Raw genomic sequence first — 19,220 nt, forward strand, 5'->3', positions numbered from 1 at the left:
GTAAAGGCATATAAACATACAAAAAAAAAACGTGAAGGTATTTTTTTTATTTATTGACCTTGATTTAGGGTCCCCTAATAGTGTCGCCAAAAGCTAAAAACTCACAATATAAATATTAACTCTGCTGACTAGCTCGACAAACATTTGTTTGATCTGACACCACGTTTAGCATTGATTTTGTACGTTATTAAGTGGTTCAAATCAAAAATTATGTTGAACGTATGCGCTCATCTTGATTTAAATTGCACTAATTGTTATGAAAAGTGTCTAAAAATATATTTGTAACGTGAGATTCAGTATATGCAGCTGCCTTAGTTTCTTTCTCAGCACACTCCTTTGAAATGGCCACATGGGAAGTGATGTATGTAATCATTTAGGATGATTTTGAATATGAATGGGGCAGGAATCCCAAGGATCCAGTTTTAATAGGACAATAAAGGCCAACCACAAAGCTTTTTTTTTTTCTGTTAATGGCAGCATGGGGATGTGCTGCGGGCTCACTTTTAGCGCTGCCAGCTCTGAAGCGCTTGTAAACACATTCACACCTCTCTTTCATTTAAATGTCGGATAAGTTATAGCACATTATTGAAATAAAGAGGGAAGGGGAGGGGGAGGCCTGCATTTGAATGCTGTCTGGCAAAGGTGCGCGCCAATCCACAAAGCAGCGAGTCTTTAAAAAGCTCAAAATAACAAGCAGACGAGTTAAGTTTCTGTCAGGCAAGTGGGCAATGGAATCGCGACAATATGACAAAGCGACAATATTGTTAAACGGGATAGTAACGTTGACGTAAACATGAACATGCATATCGCTAGAGATTAGAAAATACAATATTTTTAAAAATGCACGTGAACATATTTTACTATTAAAATAAAAATACGTTAAAAAAAACGCCCTGTTTGGCGGAAATCCAACATATGAAAATAAAATAAATGAAACGTTTTTTTTAAAAAAAAAAAACAGCAAAAAATTAGTTATAAAAGAAAACATTTATGTACGAATGGCATATTTCCTAGTTAAAATTATATAGTTTGAAAATGAACTCATAACATATTTGATGAATAAAAGCTATTTATTCAAATAAAAAATGGCATATTTTATGTTAAACTATAATTGAAAAAAATGCTAAACGTGTGTGTGTGTGTCATGAAAACAAAGTGCAACATGAATGCAATGCAAAAGTTCAATAAGACACACATTCACCAAGCTACGGGTAACATGAACGCACATGATTCATGTTTCGTTAATCCTTATCGTTCATGAACGTTAAGGATTTAAGTCGTTATTACGGTAAGAGCTCAACATTGCATGGCGCAATGCAGGCTGGGGACCACGTTGGCCTCTCCACTGTGCTCCTTTCAAACTTAGCTTAGCATTTGACGCCTCCACTAATCAATTGCGTTATGATTGAAAATTGGCTGGTGTACGATTTGATTGCGAAATAACACAGTAGGATGGTGATTTCACGATCAAATTCATGACATAGTACTCTACTGAATTTGTCCATGTCTACATAAAATCCTGCTTGATATACAATAGGTTACTGTATTTTTGCGGCGTTTTATTTTTAGTCTTTTTTTTTTAATACAGCAAACAACATCAATTTAAAAAACAAATTGTCTGAATGAAAGTCTGTGTGACGTCAATGAAAATCCCACGATGCAGTGGAAACTACAGTTAATTACTGTATAATCACTTTAAAGTATTTTACTGTGTGGTATGCGGTGAATAACTGTAGAGTTAACATGAATGTCTAACAGTGAGGCATTTAAATGAAATCCTTCCATTGCAGTGGGGTGGGGGGGAGTGACCCACCGAGAGAGGAGAGGGGTGGGGTGGGGTGGGGTGGGGGCTTGTTGTGCGTGAGGGGAAGCCCGTGCATGCTGATGGTCCCCGGGATTACCCTATCAGGTGCAAACCGCTGACATGTTTCCACCCACCAGCGAGCAAAAAGCCTCACAGTGGCCCAACGTGCAGCCGCAGACGCGCTGCTCAGCCCGCTGACAGCCGCTTCCATTCCTTTGGATTTCTTCATTATTATTATTATTACCTTTAAGGTGGAAGGACTTTTTTTTTGTTTGTTTGTTTGTTTTTTTTTTGTTTTTTAACAGCACTTGAGAATAATAATAATAGTAATAATAATAATAAAAAATGGACCGTGCAAGGTGTAGAACTGCCCTTCTTCAGGTACACTTTGGGAACTTGTGATTTTTTTTTGTTTCTTCTCGGAGAGGATATCATTCGGAGACTGGGATTGTTTTCTCTCTCTCTCTCTCTCTCTCTCTCTCTCTCTCTCTCTCTCTCTCTCTCTCTCTCTCTCTCTCTTTGAAATTGTTAATAATCTGGATAACTCGTCGACAAGGAAGCGCCTCATGTTGCCTTCGTTGAGCGTGTCACCGCCGGACTCCACCGCCGCCACGAGAAGCGTCTCCTCGCCGGAGCCGTGTGCGTAAAAGGCGCACGGGGGGGCCGCATAGGAGCTCCAGGAAGGTGGCGGCGGTGGTGGTGCTGGTGGTGCCCCCCTCCACCCACCCCCGCCTTCTTTCCTCTATCGGTCGAGCGGAAGCAGGTGTCAAGATGTCGCCGCTACCTTCCAGGTTCTTTTACGTGTAAGTGCACCCACCCTCCAAGCTCTAACCCCCCCACAAAAAATCAGACCAAAAAAAAACAAAAAAAAAAAACAATCTGCATTCTTTCCAATAGAAGTCGCTAAATCGCGTTCACATTGAAGAATTGCATTCAACTTCTCTTTTTGTGTGTTTCCTCTCAGGTGTTTACATTTCCTGGTCCTCTATTTTCAACTGCAGGTACGTGCGCGCACCTTTAATTGAACCAAGTGCCACCTATAAAATGCTGAGCTCTGCAAAATAGCAACATCGTCACCGACATTAAAATACACAAGTAGTGAACTGGAGAAAACAAACAACGCTGCACTTTGAAATAACGATTCCATTCAATTGTATTGCACATGAAAGTGACATAAAAATTCAATCAATGTTTTTTTTTTTCGGGAAGGGGGGGGGGGGGGCGGTTCTAAAAATAAATGTAATGTAAATGCATTGTACTTCATAGTTAAATACAACTGAACTGTGCTTAAAAAGTGCACCGTACTGGATTAAAACTAAAGTTGAAGCCACAGTCAAATGTAAGTCTTCTGCACTTAAAAGGGAAAAATCGTACCTAAATAAATCTTTGTAAACAAACAGTTTAAAAAGTTTCAATGCAAATGTATTGCACATAAGCGTTAAAGACAACTAATCTGTACATAACAAATGTACTGTACTGGATTGTCGTGTACCTTTAAGAATGACTAACTTTTGGGGTACAGGGATTTTTTGTTTTGTTTGTTTTATCAAGGACCCCCTCAAACGCCAATTAAACATAACTACCACGTGTAACCCTAAATGGCCCAGGAATTTAAAAGTTGCATATTTTAGAGGGAAATGTCTGCATGTTATGATAACGAGAATACAAGAAGAATAACATCACATTTTTGTTTTTATACATCACAATTTATTGTCGTAGCAATATCGATATATATCATGCATGGTCATAACATTGATGAGAACAATACCAATAGTTTCATGATTCAGCAATTGCGCAAAAAGTGTGATACGTCACAATTTCAAGCAATATTTTTCCAACACTACCAAGAGTATTACGATACAGCAGTTTACTGTAATCAATCCATTGGAAGAATACTACTGTATCTACAATTAGGATGATATCTAGCAATGATATTTCAAATGATGCCAACAGTATCGTGATACCGATAATCAATATATTGGAAGATGTCCGAAAGTCCCGTCAGAATTCCGTGAAAGAAAACAAACAAAGATGCATCACAATTACGAGCAATTTATTTTACAGTATTACGATTCCGCGATTGTGCAAAAACTCAACATATTGGAAGAAAAAAAACCTACAACGCTTCACGGTATCTGGCGATATTTTCCAAAAGATATCAATAGTATCATTGTTGAGTGATCGTGTGATAATCAATATATTAGAACAAAAGAATCTACTATTCATGATTTATGTGTAACTGACAATGGGAAAACTTCATATCAATGAAGGGATTGTCTCATAATTTAACAATGAAAATAAAGTCAAATGAAGAAAACTTGTATGTCCCATAGATAAATAAATAAATTGCGGAAATATTGACATGTGATCCAGTATTGCTAAGCCAAGCCAATGTTCGTCATCATATGATAAACAGTTGTGATAAATACATAATTTTTCAAGATAAATATTGATTTTAGACTCAACCTGCATCGGCCTTTTTTCAAAGTTTAAATAGCAAAAACTAAAAGAATTTTTAAAATGTAAAACAATCCCTATGTTAACAATCCCTTTGAATTACATGTTTTTATAACTATTTAAAAAATGTAAACTGTCAAGGACCTTGTTTTTTTTTTTGTGATGTATAAAATTATTTTAAAATATTTATACTGATTTCATGACTCAAGATACAACAGGCCACATTGTTCTCCTTTGAAAGTTAAAATATTTAAAGGGAAAAGTATTTTAAAAATGTAAAAAAAAAAAACATTCTTTTAATTGCATATGTATATCGTAAAAGAATTATAAATGTAAAATGAAAAATGCCCTTCTTTTGTTTGTCTCTTCTTTTGAGTACATGTGTACAATTTAATTTCTAAAGTTCAGATATCTAAAAGAAAAAGTATTTTAAAATGTAAAAAAAATGTAATTAGAAAATTAAATTTAAAATTATTTTAATATATATGCATACTTAAAAGATTTTTTTACTTTTTAAGTCTGTGTATATATTAAAATAATTTCAAATGTAAAAGAATGCCCTTTTTGTTGGTTTCTTCTTTTAAGTACGTGAATATATACAATAATTTAAAATATATATATAATTCATTTTAACACTAAACATGGAGTGGGTCACATTGGCCCCTTTCAAAAGTTTAAATTTCAAAAGTTTAAAAACAAGAAACATTTTGTATGTGTAAGAAATTTGTATATAAAAATATGTTTTATTTTCTTTTTTCTTTAAATGATATGTATATACCAGTATTATATTTTTGAAAATTAATATTGATTTTATGACCCATAATCCAATGGGTCACAAAGTTGAAATATCTCAAACAAACAAAACATTTTTTTAAAAAACTCCCCTTATGTATATATTACATTATTTTGGGGAATTCATATTTATTTTACGACTAATAATGCAGTGTTACAAGTTTAAATCCATTCAAAAAGCTTAAATATGTCAAAAAAGTATGTAAAAAAAAAAAAAAAGCACCACATTGTTCGTTGTTGGTTTTTTTCTTTAAAATCTATTTTTTTTTTTAAATTAATATTAATTATATGACTAAACATTAAGTGGATCACACTGACCCATGAACATTTGTTTGGCATACAAAAAGACAAACATAACAAAAGGTGAAGACTGCATACAGTAGCTGGCCTATTAAAAAACAAGCTTGGGCCACAAAATAGCCCGCGAGCCCCAATTTGGAGCCCCCGGTGTCCATACCTGCGGACATGACGGCCATGTATGATAATCATAATGATGTTGGGTGAGTTATAATCGGATGGCCACAGAGTAGACACAATTACGAGTGGCCATAAAATGAGCAGTGGTTGATGTGGAACACGCTTGCAAGTCGAGTTGAATGCGCGGGACAATTAAGCACAAGTGTGTCCTGGCTTGTACGTGCACTTCAATTAGCAGCATGCCTTGTGTTTTTACAGATACTCCAAACTGCGGGGTTAACTACTCCTCTTTGAACAAATGCTTTTCTTTTTTGGGGGGTGGCCGGGGGTTGCTTGTTTTTTTTTTTTTTTTCTTTACGAGCGGCGTCTTACTTTGAACCGTAAGCACTCGCCAGGCGTCTGCGCACCTAATTGACTCGCTCGGACCAGTGTACGACGACGCTTTTATTTGACCCCCCCTCCCCACTCTCCTTTCCCCACCCTGGTGGGCTTCTCCCACACCGAGTTATGACCTGTGACGTTCAAACAAACATGCCGAGACGCGTCACGATTTCATGTAAAACCCGCATTTACCGTAACATGCATCATCATGCGGGCGACCTGGTGGTTAACGTGTCTGCCTCGCATTTGTGAGGTTCTGGGTTTGAATCTCACTCTGGGCTTCCTGTGAGGCGTTGCCGTGGGTTTTTCTCCGGCAACCTCCTGCATTCTGTGGAAGACTGCAACAGAGTCTAATGGAAATAAATATTCATCGTATAAGATATATTACAGTAGTGACATTGTTACATTGACAACTTACCTTTACATTCAAGAAGGTGTCCATTGTCTAAGTCTAATTGGTGCTAACACTTGCAGCTCTGCTTACCTCTTGGCTTTGATGATCGTGTTGCCGTTACTTGAAAATGGCAGATCTTCTTCCAGCCTAGCTACCAAGTCAAATAAGTTGTAGGGGTGGTATGTAAATGAGCCAAATTGCGAGACCCCAACACGGCAAAATTCTGAACGTCAGATAAGAGAACATTTATTTGGTTGTACAGCTGAGCAATATCGTCTTAAAATACACAATTTATTTCCCCCAAAATCCGATTTAGAATTTTAATTGATTTTTGTTCCACCTACAATTAAAACAAAAAGACAATCACATTATCCCAAATTTTGAAAAAGTAGCCCTTTAAACACAAACCTTAATACATTTGATTAAAACATTTGAAATGTTCTACAACTTAATATCAATAAATTAACAAAAATATTCCCTTTGGGAATAGATTGGTGATCGGGCCTGGTCCCTACACCTTGCGAATAACGAAAAATCTGAATACCTAACACTCATTATGTTTGCTTTTCTCAAGTAAGCTTGGATTCAGGTTTCAAAAAAAAAAAAAAAAGCAAATAAGAGAGGAATTGGGTCTAAAAACGTGAATAAGTGGGGGTTTCCGTGAAGAACAGGGTAATATGCCCCGCGACCAAAAAAAAAATAAAAAATCTGCTCATGGTTGAATTTGGAAATGCCGAACTGCAAATATGTGGAGGTCCACTGTAATATGGAACAACAAAACAGCCAGTAAACATAACATGAATAATGGAGCCCATAATTTCTTTCCACTCGGCTCCTTTCTTGTCATACGTAAAACAATGTGAAATAATCCTAATGAATTGTCTGTCTGCTGTCGCAAGTTTTCCCTTCCTTGCCATTCACTTTGGTTTCAAAAGTCTTGAAGCATATTTTGCAGCAAACTGTTTGTTGCTCATTGCCTGACGCTGCAAACCTGCACCGATTCCAAATGACCGACGAAACGCTGCCTCTTTAGTAAGCTAGCTCCTCTGTTCGCCACCAGACTTCAGTGTCAATGTTGCACGTCAGCAGGCTACAGAAGCTGCTTATGGCGAGGATTTTTGGTTTGTTTTAATTGATGTGACCCCCTCCAAAACAACGATTTATTGATGAAATCAATTGCTTTTGTTGTTTAATTTCAATAAGAAAATTTGATGAGTGGTCAGACAATCCAGACACCCAACTAGCGTATTTGTATATAACGCGGGCGTCAGACGGAAACCTCGCATTTCCAAAAGCATCACTTTTCAGAAAACCAAAAAAACTAAAAAGTCACTTCTCCATAATGCAGCCCTAACAAAAAGTTTGGGATTCTGGGCTTTCGGGTGAAGATTGAGGATGAACCCATAATCTTTACAGGTGAACTTCATTTGACCTTCTCGAAGCTTTTTGAATGCACATGTCCAAATGTTTCAGTACTTTTTGAAGAACTTCAAAAGCTCTCGAACAAAATGACAACCTATATTGGCTCCACGTCTCTGCCTTTCTGTGACTCTTCTGGTATCAGGATGTTCTCCGAGGGAAGGCACCACTGAGCTTACAGTGTCATCTGCAGGTTGCAACAGAGATACTGGAGGAGTCACTGAAAATTATTATTGTTATGATTTTTTTTTTTTTTTTTGTAGCATTAAGCAACTTGAGCATCTTTTTCCCGTTGCCGTGCTCGTGACCCGGCGCGCACGCTGGTGTCAAAGTGTTAACGCGGAGATGGATGCGTCACTTCCACCTTTTGAAGTCACCGGAGTATCGGCTTTCAAGTCGTCTTTGAAGGCCGAGAGCGAGAGGGGAGGGGGACGACAGAGACGACGGAGACGATAAAAAGTGTCGCCGCTCAGCCGTGTTCGCCGCTTTTGCGTTTCCCGTGACAAGAAGTGCAACTTTGCACCAAAACACACCTTAGTGTTTGTTTGGATATGGACAGATGTGAGATAAATCCCTCAGCAGACTGCTTTTTTTTATTTTTATTTTTACTTTAAGAGGGTTGATGACAGATGATGCTGATCTTTGTCTTTGCTGAAGAGACTCTTTGATATGTTTAATATGCTTTATACCTGTGCTTCTCAAACTGGGGTCCAAGAGCCCGAGATTGGGGGTACGCAAAATAATTTGCATTATATAAATCTGTTGTATCATTAAAAAAAAAAAAAAAGTGCATATCTACATATAGGGACAGGTGTGCCAGTAAAAGAAACACACAAAACCAATTACTCCTCCCTACATCAGCTTTAGCCAATTTAAAGCTCTCATCACATAATTCGGACATCCCTGCATGAATTAAATCCTGTGGTACGTCTGCACCTGGTGAGTTGCTAATCTGCGGTGGATCCCGTCTAGCTTCCTTGTTTACCACCTTGAGCCCCGTTTCAGGGATCAACTTGTCGACTTGTGACGTGAAAGGGGGAAAGAAAAAAAATGGTGTCACGTCGTCTTTTCTCTAAACCCGTTGACTCACCCTGACATGTTTGCTTTAGCGATGCCAATTTCCCCCACCCACGAACAACTGAGACACGGCTTCTGGATCTTGACATTTAGGACGCACGGCAATCTGTAATGTTACCTTTGACCTGCGGGAATATGACGGCCATTGGGATTTTGCTGCGACATTGCGGATTTGTGTGCTTTCACGCAAAGACAGGGCAGCCAAAATAGTTGTCCGTCAGAGACAATTACTTTCAACACAACAGGGTGAGAGAAATGACCAAGTTTGTTACGGCTCCGATAATTACGGTCAGAAAATTGGCCAGTCGACTTCATCCCCTATTCACAGAAAAGGTGTAAAATTCCCAACAGGCAGTGTGCAAGGGGCTACAGGCTAGCTTTACTATAGCTTCTTTCACACAGAGATTGCGCAAAATTGCCGCATTAGCGTGCAACCAGGGTTGTTGGCGCCAGTGTCTGATGTGACGTATAAAATAATTTTCGGACAGTGACAATTGCTTTCGACCCAACATGAGGTGGAACGACACGTTCCTGTCCCGGCATCCTCGGAATAGCTCTGATACTACCTCCAAAGGTAGAAAAATTGCTCGTATGACTTCTTTATCCCCATTTTGTTTCTTTTTTTCTTTTTCTTTTTTTTTTACCCCAGTACAAATTGTAAGCATTTTGGTTCATCCTTCCATGTTGATAATTAATCTGTACAGGTTAGGATAGTAAATTGGGTACATTGGCAAATCAAAGTTTCACACAGATAGGTCAAAGCAAAAAAAAATTAAAAAAAGTTAACGCACCTGGGGGGGAAAAAAAAGACTAAAAATGGTATTCACATTGCCACCGCCTTGAGGTCTGGATAAGAAGCGTACCGACCACTACTTTTACCTTTACATTTCCAGTAAAAAAATAAATTTAAAAAAAAGTGCTATGTCACCAATTTTATCAGAAGAATGTGCAAAAAATAATGGAAACAGTTTTTAATGAAAAAAAAATAGCATGTATCGCCACATTTTGTGAGGTATATCTTTGATGTTGTGTGTTCGGCTATAAACTGATCAACTACGATGAGAATTTGGACGTACAGGAAACCCCCTTCCATCGTTACGTTTTTTTATTCTTTTTACTGGAAATTGTTTTAGGGTCTTCAAACAAACCTTTAAAACAATACACACGTTCTCCCTGGTTGACGTTCCGCCGTGTCGTTGTCGACACTGTTTTTACCGCGCTATAAGTCCCGAGGATCTTGCCCAATCAATGAAAATCTCAACCGCATTCGACATTTCGTGTCAATCATCCACGGAGGCTGAAAAAAGTAACGAGCCTAATTTGACAAACTAAGGAATAGACAAATATCTGTTCTCAAATGTAGGGAGTCTAAGTCCAAAGTCCTCAAAAAAGTAAGCTCAAGTAAAGTACAGATACCAGAAAAATCTACTTCAGCCAAAACGACATCACGTTTTCACAGGTTGTCGTTTTTAGTGTTTTTTTTTTTTTTAGCGTAGCCTCGTAAGAGTCTTACACTTCATTTTTTTCCGCCATTGCGACTTTTAAGGATTTGTTCTAGCGCGGCTGCCATCTTTCCCACGGCTTTCGCTGGATGTCATTAATTGTCCCGGGTTAGAATAACAAGAGCTCGGGGTATGTAATGCGTATGTAATTAGCCACCTGAGAGCCGCCGCGTAAAATTCATTACCGTGCAATTACCGCCGGCATACAGCTGTGGAAACCAGGTCCCGCCACAGATTCCAGGGCTTCCGAAAGTATACGTTTCCCCGCACGCTCCCGCTTGTGACGGTGCCGCCCCTCCGAAATAAGTCGGTAATTTCCTCGTTTTTACGCCGGGTTTAAGGCGACTCGTAAACATCAGACAGCGGAACCCTTGAGAGGCGGCTTTGCGTATTTTGGATGAAGAAAATGCCGCCCACTTCCACGCTGTTTTTGTTCCCTGCAGGATTCCGCAAATACAAATACTCGGTTACTGTGCTTAAGTAGCTATTTCAAGTTTCTGTACTTGAGTATTTATTTTTCTGACCACTTAACTTTTACTCCTTACATCTGTTTTCAATTTGTTACTTTGTACTTATGTACATTTCAAAGTCAGAACACTTTTCCTTATGTAAAGGAGTTGAACCAGTACTTGTTTATACACTGTACGTACATAATGTGAGTATTTTTTCCACCTCTGCACGCCGCTCCAATCTTCCCCCCCTGCTGCCGTTTGCTAATTTATGGAGGCCGCTGGGCCCCGCGGGCGGATATTTGATGATAGTGCCACTTCAGGTGTATAATTGCTAGTGGTGGAAATGCAGGTAAATCAACATGGCCCCCGGGCACACCATGAGGGTGCACTTGGTCTTAAAGATTTTTTATTTCTTCAACGTACTTATGATACATTATTTTTAGATACCGCTGTATATATTATCCTATTGTCATATTTGAATCACCTAATTCCTTCCTGTCTTTGCTTCAGGAGTCGCAGCAGAGCTCCGCCGACTTCCGCTTCTACATCGAGAACCACACGAGGAACCCGGACGACCTGAGCCGCAAGCAGGTCCGCATCTACCAGCTGTACAGCAGGACCACGAGCAAGCACGTGCAGATTCTCGGGAAGAAGGTCAACGCCAATGGAGATGATGGGGGCAAGTATGGTATGGGAGAATTCCTGTGCATCTCACACAAGTACAGTCTTTTTGGGTTCGCGTTCATGACCGTTCAAATGAGGTCATATTTGTGGTAAGACACCGAATTGCTTGACAATATTTTTAGCCCGAGTCAATTTCTATTTATCTTAATAACTACTGTAGGAATTATTTATTACTCCACTGGGGCAATGTAATTTTACACTTTTTTTTTTTAAATCATCTACAGCATCCACTTGCAATTGCTTTTATTTTAACCTCTTTTGCCAAGCTTGTAGCGTGAAGGCGGCAGTTACAGTCCGCTTGCATTAGGAACAAGTGGGGCAGCGACCCGCCAAATGCAGGAGAGGGAGCTGTGCTTAAAAAAACAAACTTGGGCTTCATTAACACGATGTTCTCACTGGCCACGGCAGCCCTATTTGCCGGAAACAGTGCAGCATGGGATTTCTCCCCCCCCCCCTCCGTATTCAAGTCTTGCTAAGTTCTCTCACAATCTCGTGGCTGCCGAGTCTCGGAGGCTCAAAGGCGCACTACGGTTCAGCCTTTGGTTTACCACAGACGCCAGTCGGTTCCCACCCAGCCTGTCACGTTCTGATGGGGTCACTCATGTTTCTCGTGTTCCGTCAAGGGTTTGTTCGCAGAGTCAAATGAAGTTTCCCTGGCTCTACAGTCGGCGTCAGCTCTTGGGGGTAGGGTGTGTGTGTGTATGTGTGTGTGGAGGGGGGGGGGGTGCATGTTCTGTCACTTGATAAATGCGTGATATTAGTTTTCAGTCAACAGCTAATTCAGTATTTCATATCTTGTAACAAAGCCTGCAATAAGAGCTGGTTAGTCACATAAACACTGCTCTCTCTTGCTCTCGTGCTCTCTCTCTCTCTCTCTTTTTCTCTCTCTCACTCACACACACACACACACACTCAATCATTCAACATAAAGTGTTACAAGCAATTACCCACCATGTGCAGCAGAGAGAATTGTAATTAAACATACAGTAGGTCCTGCTCTAGCCTGAATTCTAAATTCCATTCCATGTTTCGAAAAACACGTTAGGATTTTTGAAGGCTCTGAATAGCAACGAGCTTCCGTGCTATTTTAATCAGCACGCGATTATATTTTTAGAAAAAGTGATTACCCGAGTAAAGCACTTTATCGCCACCTACAGCACAGGGGTGGAACAGGATCACCCAAGTAGAAATCAGGTGCAGTGTTGGCTAGCAAATATTTTTACTCGGACGCTAAAAGGGTTAGCAGCTCACAACAACTGGTAAATTGCCACGTTCAAAATATGTTTCCTCTATGCTTGTTGGAGCTTGAGTGGAAGCAGATCCTGTTTTGTTTTTTTCTTTCCCTGCGAGGAAGCCTTGCCAGTTACGCCCCCCCCCCCTCCCCCCCTCCCCTTCTCCCGTCTGCCCGTCCAGCTGCAGTACCTGGCACCTGCAAACTCTGCACTTACGCCGCCCTTCGGTCGCCAAGAAGACGTATTCTGCGCAGTTCTTATCGCAAATTAGCGCATTCGTTATTTTTAGGAGGCCGTGCTTCTCGGCGGTAGTCTGTCTTCTGCGTCGCAGCGGCGGGCTTTTAAAGAGATAAAAGCCGCAATCTGGAACATTACGCTAGGTTTTTTGACAGTTGGGGTCAAAAGATGTCCGTGGCCCGGTGTCACATCGCTCACACGGCTACGCTACGCTCACATTTATCATCATTTTCAGTCTTTTTCCTTCCAAGATGGGTGTCTTAATGGAATCAAATTTGAGTAAATGGTGATTTGTATCACCTATTGCTTCGTAATTTAGAATGATCTTTTCTTTATACAACAATTCCTCTGAGGTATTATTTGGTTTTTTTTAATTGCATGTTGGAACGTAAATGTTGGTTGCGCACCCATGCTTTCCAACTATGGACAATAACAAAAACAAAAACAAAAATTCAAATGGCTTAAAAAATGTATATAGTACAACATACTCAGGTAATGTACTCCATTGCTGTTGTTTGTTAGCATGTCTTGTTCTTCATTTGGCTGGAGTGCTGTTTTTTGGTTGCCCACGGTCCTATCAGATAACATTTGTCTCCTTAGCGAGAAGTAAATACAAAAGACCCTTTTTCATCGTTTGTTAGCGTGCCAAATTTAGTCAAATTCTAAAGTGTAACTTGTAACTGCCGTAGCGTCATTTCAGTTTGTGACTCAGTAGTGCGTTATTATTATTGTTATTTTTTATTTTTTTTTAAACACGATATCAATAAAAGCACAGCATGCCCTCCTTTTGTCAACCTAATGCCGCTTGCTACGACGGCGTTAATTTGTTGCCAGATTACGCGTAATTAGCGCAACTCAGCGGACGACGACTCAAGACGATCCCGTGAAGTTTGGCCAAAGCTTCACTTTAACTCTTCTTTGTTTCTCAACAACAGAGAGAGAGAGAGAGAGAGAGAGAGAGAGACAGAGAAAGAAAGAGGGAGAGATTCATACAGAGTACTTTCGAGGGAAAAAAGCCCTAATGTTGTGAAAGTAAAGAAATATTTTGTCAAGATCAAAAGTCATAATCTTATAAGGAATTTGTAAAATTATGCAGTTAACGTTTAACGAGGGAAGAAAATCGCACTTTGTGCATTCAAGTGAATTTAAAAATTGAACTTTATTCGCACCTTTTATTCTGGAAAAGATGCAATACAAAATATACATTTTGTAAAAAAAATACGCATTTTGTTTAAAAAAACTAAAATAGGACTTTGTTCCTGTAGTAATACAAACACATTTTGTAATGTTATGCAAATAAAGAAAGAAAAATAGAAATGTGGTCAGTCATATTCTTGTAAAGTTGTAATTTTTTTAACGATAAAGTTGTAATTTGATATTTAAGTGAAAGTTGTATATTTTAATTTTATTCTCATTTTTATTACGGCGTTTTTTTTTTTTAATACGCCAATTCCCCCCCCCTCCCCCCAAATAAAAACTATTCATGGCGGGATGTATATGTATTCTTTATAATGTATGCACCATTTATTGCAAATCATTGGATCCCCAAACTTGGACTCGCGGAGCCCAGTTTGAGAACCAGTGCCCTAAAGAATCCAGACAGGATAAAAACACAGCAATCTAAACTTCCAGAGGCTTAAGTCTCATTTATTCCTCCCGCTTGTCCCCCTGTAGTCTAAGGATAGCGGGGTGGAGTAGGGGGTGGGGGGGGGGCATCCCATCCCCGGGGCCTATTCTTTTCTCAATGGACGCCCTGTGTGTTAAACAAATGGATCGTCTTAACTTTTTGATTGAGTGAGCACAGACTAAAGGCAAACTTGAAACCTAATCCGGCAGAGGGGGGTGGGTGGGGCACATAACCACTGCGCAAATGTTTGGCGGGCCTGCTTGGAGGGCCCCCGCGGCAGACAAAGGGCCACATCGCGGGGGTTAACGTCGGGGATACAAGGAGAGGGGGAACGGGTGGGTTGGGGTAATTTGAGGGTCCGGGGGGGGGGGGGGGGGTTCCCAAAAAATAAAACCTCCACCGACCGACCCTGATGCGTCCTGGGAGTGCATTTCTGCTGTGTCAGCTTAAAGCCAATGTTGGTTTTGAGCGTGCGTCCTTACTTTAAGCGTTGAGTTACTGCAAAACACACTATTGTCCTACCATCCTACAATCCTCCCAATACGTCTTCGAATTTGACTTATCATGTTAAAGTTATGAAAAAAAAATAATTATATATATATATATATATATATATATATATATATATATATATATATATATATAGTTGATTTGTGGGTTAATTTTTTTAAGTATGGACAGTAAAAAAAAAAAAATTCTTTATAAACAAACGTGTACATTATACCGAGATATTATGCTCTGCAGTCTCCACTTTTCTGCAGCCTTTTTTATTGCTGCCCTTAGTCTCCTTCTGGATAAAATCTGTCCCCTTGCCAAAAAGTAAATGGAGCAGACTTTCGTTTTCCTACTTTGTTGATGTTTGTTAAGCATGACTTGTTCTCCACTTAACTGCAGCAGCCTGTTTTCCCGCTGCCCTTCGTCTCCTTCCGGATAACATTTGTCTCCTTACCAAGAAGTAAATACGGGATGCCCTCATTACACGTCATTGTTGTTGTTTTTTAGTGTTTTGTTCTTCAGTTGATTGGAGCACTCCACTTTCTTGCTGCCCTTAGTTTCCTTCTGGATAAAATTTTTCCAAAAACTAAATACAGCAGATCTTCGTTCTCCTACTTTGTTGTTGTTTGTTAAGCAAGTCTCTTGCTTCATTTGGCTACAGCAGCCTGTTTTATAACTGCCCTTAGTCTCCTTCTGGATAACATGTGTCTCCTTACCAAGAAGTTAATACTGGAGACCTTTGTTGCCCTTCCTTGTTGTTGTTTTTTAGTGTCTTGTTCTTCAGTTGGCACTCCACGTTCTTCCTGTTCTTAGTCTCCTTCTGGATAACATTTTTGTCTCCTTACCAAGACGTAAATACAGGAGACCCTCATTCTCCTCCATTAATGTTGTTTGTAAGCATGCATCATACTTCCCTTGGTATACAGTGGCCCATTTTCTTGCTGCCCATATTCTCCTTTTGGATCAAATCCTCCTTCTTACAGAGAAGTAAATACAGGAGACCCTCGTTCTCCACTGTTGTTTGTCAGCGTGTCTCATTCTCCACTTGGCTTTAGTCCTCTGTTTTCTTGCTGCCATTACTCTCCTTTCAGATACAATTTATCTCCGTCCAGTCCAGAGAGTAGAGCAGAGCCTCGTTCTTCGCCATTAGTGCCTCATTGTCCACTTGGCTGAAGCGCTCCATTTCCTTGTTGACCTCAATCTTCGTTAGACTAAGAGGAGTAAAAATGAACAGGCACACCTGTACAACCACAATCGTAAACATATTCTTAACAATATCGATATCAATACGTCAAACTGAGCGTTATCATTGTAAAGGCAGACTGTGCATATTCCTATCATATTTTTGTGAAGATGTCCAAAATGATTTCATTCCTTGGCCCTAATGTGTTCTTCCCTCGTGTTTTTCCAGCTCTTCTCATCGTGGAGACGGAAACATTCGGCAGCCACATCCGAATAAAAGGAAAGGAGAGCGAACATTACATCTGCATGAACGAGAAAGGCAAAATCGTCGGAAGGGTGAGTTTGCCTGCGAGTTCTGTCGAATCGAAATGGACATTTCCCAGGGGGAGCTCTTAATCCGGCCGACTCGGATCAGCTTTCCCGCCTCTCGCTCTCCTCTCCTGCCCCCGCCCCCTCAAAACAAAACCCCTTTGATAACTCTGGGCCCGTTCCTCCATTACGTAACCGGATCGCTCAATTAGCCGCAATGCGCCCGCACGCCTCATGGTCACTTAGGAGGAATGCAATTATGTCACCTGCTCACGCCAGGTGGTCTCCGGGGGCGGGGTGTTGGACTCTGTGTGAGAAAAGACGCTAGCGGCCCACTGTTAATACTTTCGAATAAATGTATAAAAATCTGAAAGAAAAAAGAGATAATAACAATAACGGAGTATATTTCGAATAAATCGTCCAAAGCTATTTAATTACTACATTGAAGGATAGACAATGTGTCTTGTTTTAATGACAACTGCAATCAAAAGTAAATAGTAGATATATATTGCAGCCCTTTGTCTCCTTCTGGATAAAATGTATCTTGTTCCAGAGAAGTAAATACTAAAGAACTTCGCGCTCCCTGTGTCTTGTTCTCCATTTGGCCCAGCGCTCAGTTTTTTTCACTGCCCTTAGTCTCCTTCTGGATCAAATGTTTCTCCTTCCAGAGAAGCAAATACAAGGAGAACGTAGTTATCCTTCAATGTTGTTCTTTATTAGCATGACTAGTTCTCAATTTGGCTGATTTGTTCTGTTTTGTCACTGCCCATAGTCTCCTTGTGGATAAAATGTTTCGCCTTGGTAAAATGTAAATACAAGAGAACCTCGCTCTCGTTCATTTTCATTTTTTGGCAGACCGTAATTATCCTTCATTGTTGTCGTTTGTGAGCATGTCTTGTTCTCCACTTGACTGCAGCGCTGTTTTTTCCCCGCTGCCCTTAATCTCCCTTTGGATAAAATGTCCTTTCGGATCAAATCCTCCTCCTGACCAAGAATACAAGAGAACTACGTTCTTCTCTGTTGTTGTTTGTTAGTGTATCTCCTTCTCCATTTTGGCTGCAGCACTCCATTTTCTTACTTCCCTCAGTCTTCTGTTGGATAAATACAAAATAAATACAGGCCCATGTTGACTTGCCCAACTCTGGACACAGCAGTACTACACTCCGCAGACTCCACTTTGCTGCAGTACCCCATTTTCTTGCTGCCCACAGTCTCCTACTGGATAAAATGTGTCTTCTTAGCTTAGAGAAGTAAATAGAGGCCACTGTTGCTATTCCTAAACTCTGAATGCTGCAGTTACTACGTATTATATGTTCCTGCAGAAAAAGTCATGTCATCAATAAAAGCTCACCCACGCCGAGCGGAATATATTGTTTTTCTCTTTTATTAATTTCTCTTTTGTTTTGATTGTTTTCGGCAGCCCGACGGCAGGAAACAGGAGTGCGTGTTCGTGGAGGAGTTCCTGGAGAACAACTACACGGCGCTGGTGTCGGCCAAGTACAAAGGCTGGTACCTGGGCTTCAACCGCAAGGGCCAGCCCAAGAAGGGCTCGCGCACCACCCAGCGCCAGCAGGAGGTCCACTTCATGAAGCGGGACCCCAAGGGCCGCGAGGACCCACTGGAGGAGTTCCGCTTCACGCCCGTCACCAAACGCACGCGGCGAGCCCGCCGGCTAAAAGCCAGGAGGAACTGATTGATCGACAGACGGTTTGATGGACGGATGGATTGATCGACGGCACTCAGGACGGCGGACGCTCCACGAACAATGTCGTCTTGAAAGAAAAAAATAATATTTTTCTACTTGACGCATCCCGCCGTCTTATTTATATGTACGGATAACCCACAGGAAGCTTTTCGGGACACCGTCTTTGTTGACTGTCAAGCCAGGAGGTGACGCAACGCCGTAAAAATCAGCCAAGCGGGATTTATTGGAATCTTGTTTGTGTTGCCCCGCGATGACGAGGACGCCATACTTTCCACTGGAAGAGGACGCCATGGAGATGGGAGGAAGAAGGCGGGACGCCGCCACTGGAATGACTGTGTTGCTTTGAGTGCAATATTTCACACAGCATTCTATTATATATATTTGTTTTTTTACCCGATTCCATGTCTTCCGCCTTCATCGCAGACGTGCTACTAGACTTGTCCGAAAATAAAACTCCAGAGGTTTTTGTTTTTTTGTCAGTGATGAAGACTTCCTCTACCTCCTGGTTTCTTCTTTTCCACTCCCCCCCCCCCCCCCGAGTCATCAGTGAACTCTTCTTCTTGTGTTTTCTACTGGGATGCTCCATTAATGACTTCCCCGCTTTCTCCTCCTCCTCCTCTCTCCAGTAATGTGTACTCACCTGCCTACTGGCAACCTTACTAACAACGTGACACACATTTATGATCTTTTTTTTGTTTTAAATGTAAGCAAAAAAAATTATTTTATGATTATTATTAAGATATTTATTGCCTTCCCTTTGTAAATAAAATGTGATAAGTTTTATTTGGCCTCTGTTAATAAAATGAGGACTATATTTTAAATCAGTGACGTCAATGTCTTTATTGCAAGACAAGCGTCCTCGGGTTGTCTCTTAGCGCTAGATGAAGCAGTGCCATCTTTTCTTGCTGCCCGCTTTCGGCTCTTGGATAAGATTTGTCTCCATAGCTGAGAAAATTGTATACAGGTCTTGATGCCATGCTATTACGCTCCGCAGTCTCCACTTTGATGTAGTGCCCCGTTTACTTGCTGCCCGCAGTCTCCTCTTGTTATCGTG

At 40.5% G+C, this 19,220-nt stretch overlaps 1 protein-coding gene across 2 annotated transcripts; it reads left to right on the forward strand.

Moving 5' to 3' along the window:
* The first annotated feature begins 1,970 nt into the window (after window positions 1-1,970).
* Window positions 1,971-18,934, forward strand: fgf24 (fibroblast growth factor 24). Of its 2 annotated transcripts, none has more exons than XM_061685600.1 (5): window positions 1,971-2,607; window positions 2,769-2,805; window positions 11,206-11,383; window positions 16,382-16,488; window positions 17,882-18,934. In XM_061685600.1, the coding sequence occupies exons 1-5, from the start codon at window positions 2,576-2,578 to the stop codon at window positions 18,152-18,154; spliced, it is 627 nt and encodes a 208-aa protein (XP_061541584.1). In that variant the 5' UTR covers window positions 1,971-2,575; the 3' UTR covers window positions 18,155-18,934. The 2 variants fall into 2 exon arrangements, with proteins under 2 accessions (XP_061541584.1, XP_061541585.1); XM_061685601.1 differs by having other exon boundaries at window positions 11,206-11,374.
* The last annotated feature ends 286 nt before the right edge of the window (window positions 18,935-19,220 follow it).

Source organism: Phycodurus eques, chromosome 9 (genome assembly GCF_024500275.1).
Source record: "Phycodurus eques isolate BA_2022a chromosome 9, UOR_Pequ_1.1, whole genome shotgun sequence".
Classification (NCBI taxonomy): Eukaryota; Metazoa; Chordata; class Actinopteri; order Syngnathiformes; family Syngnathidae; genus Phycodurus; species Phycodurus eques.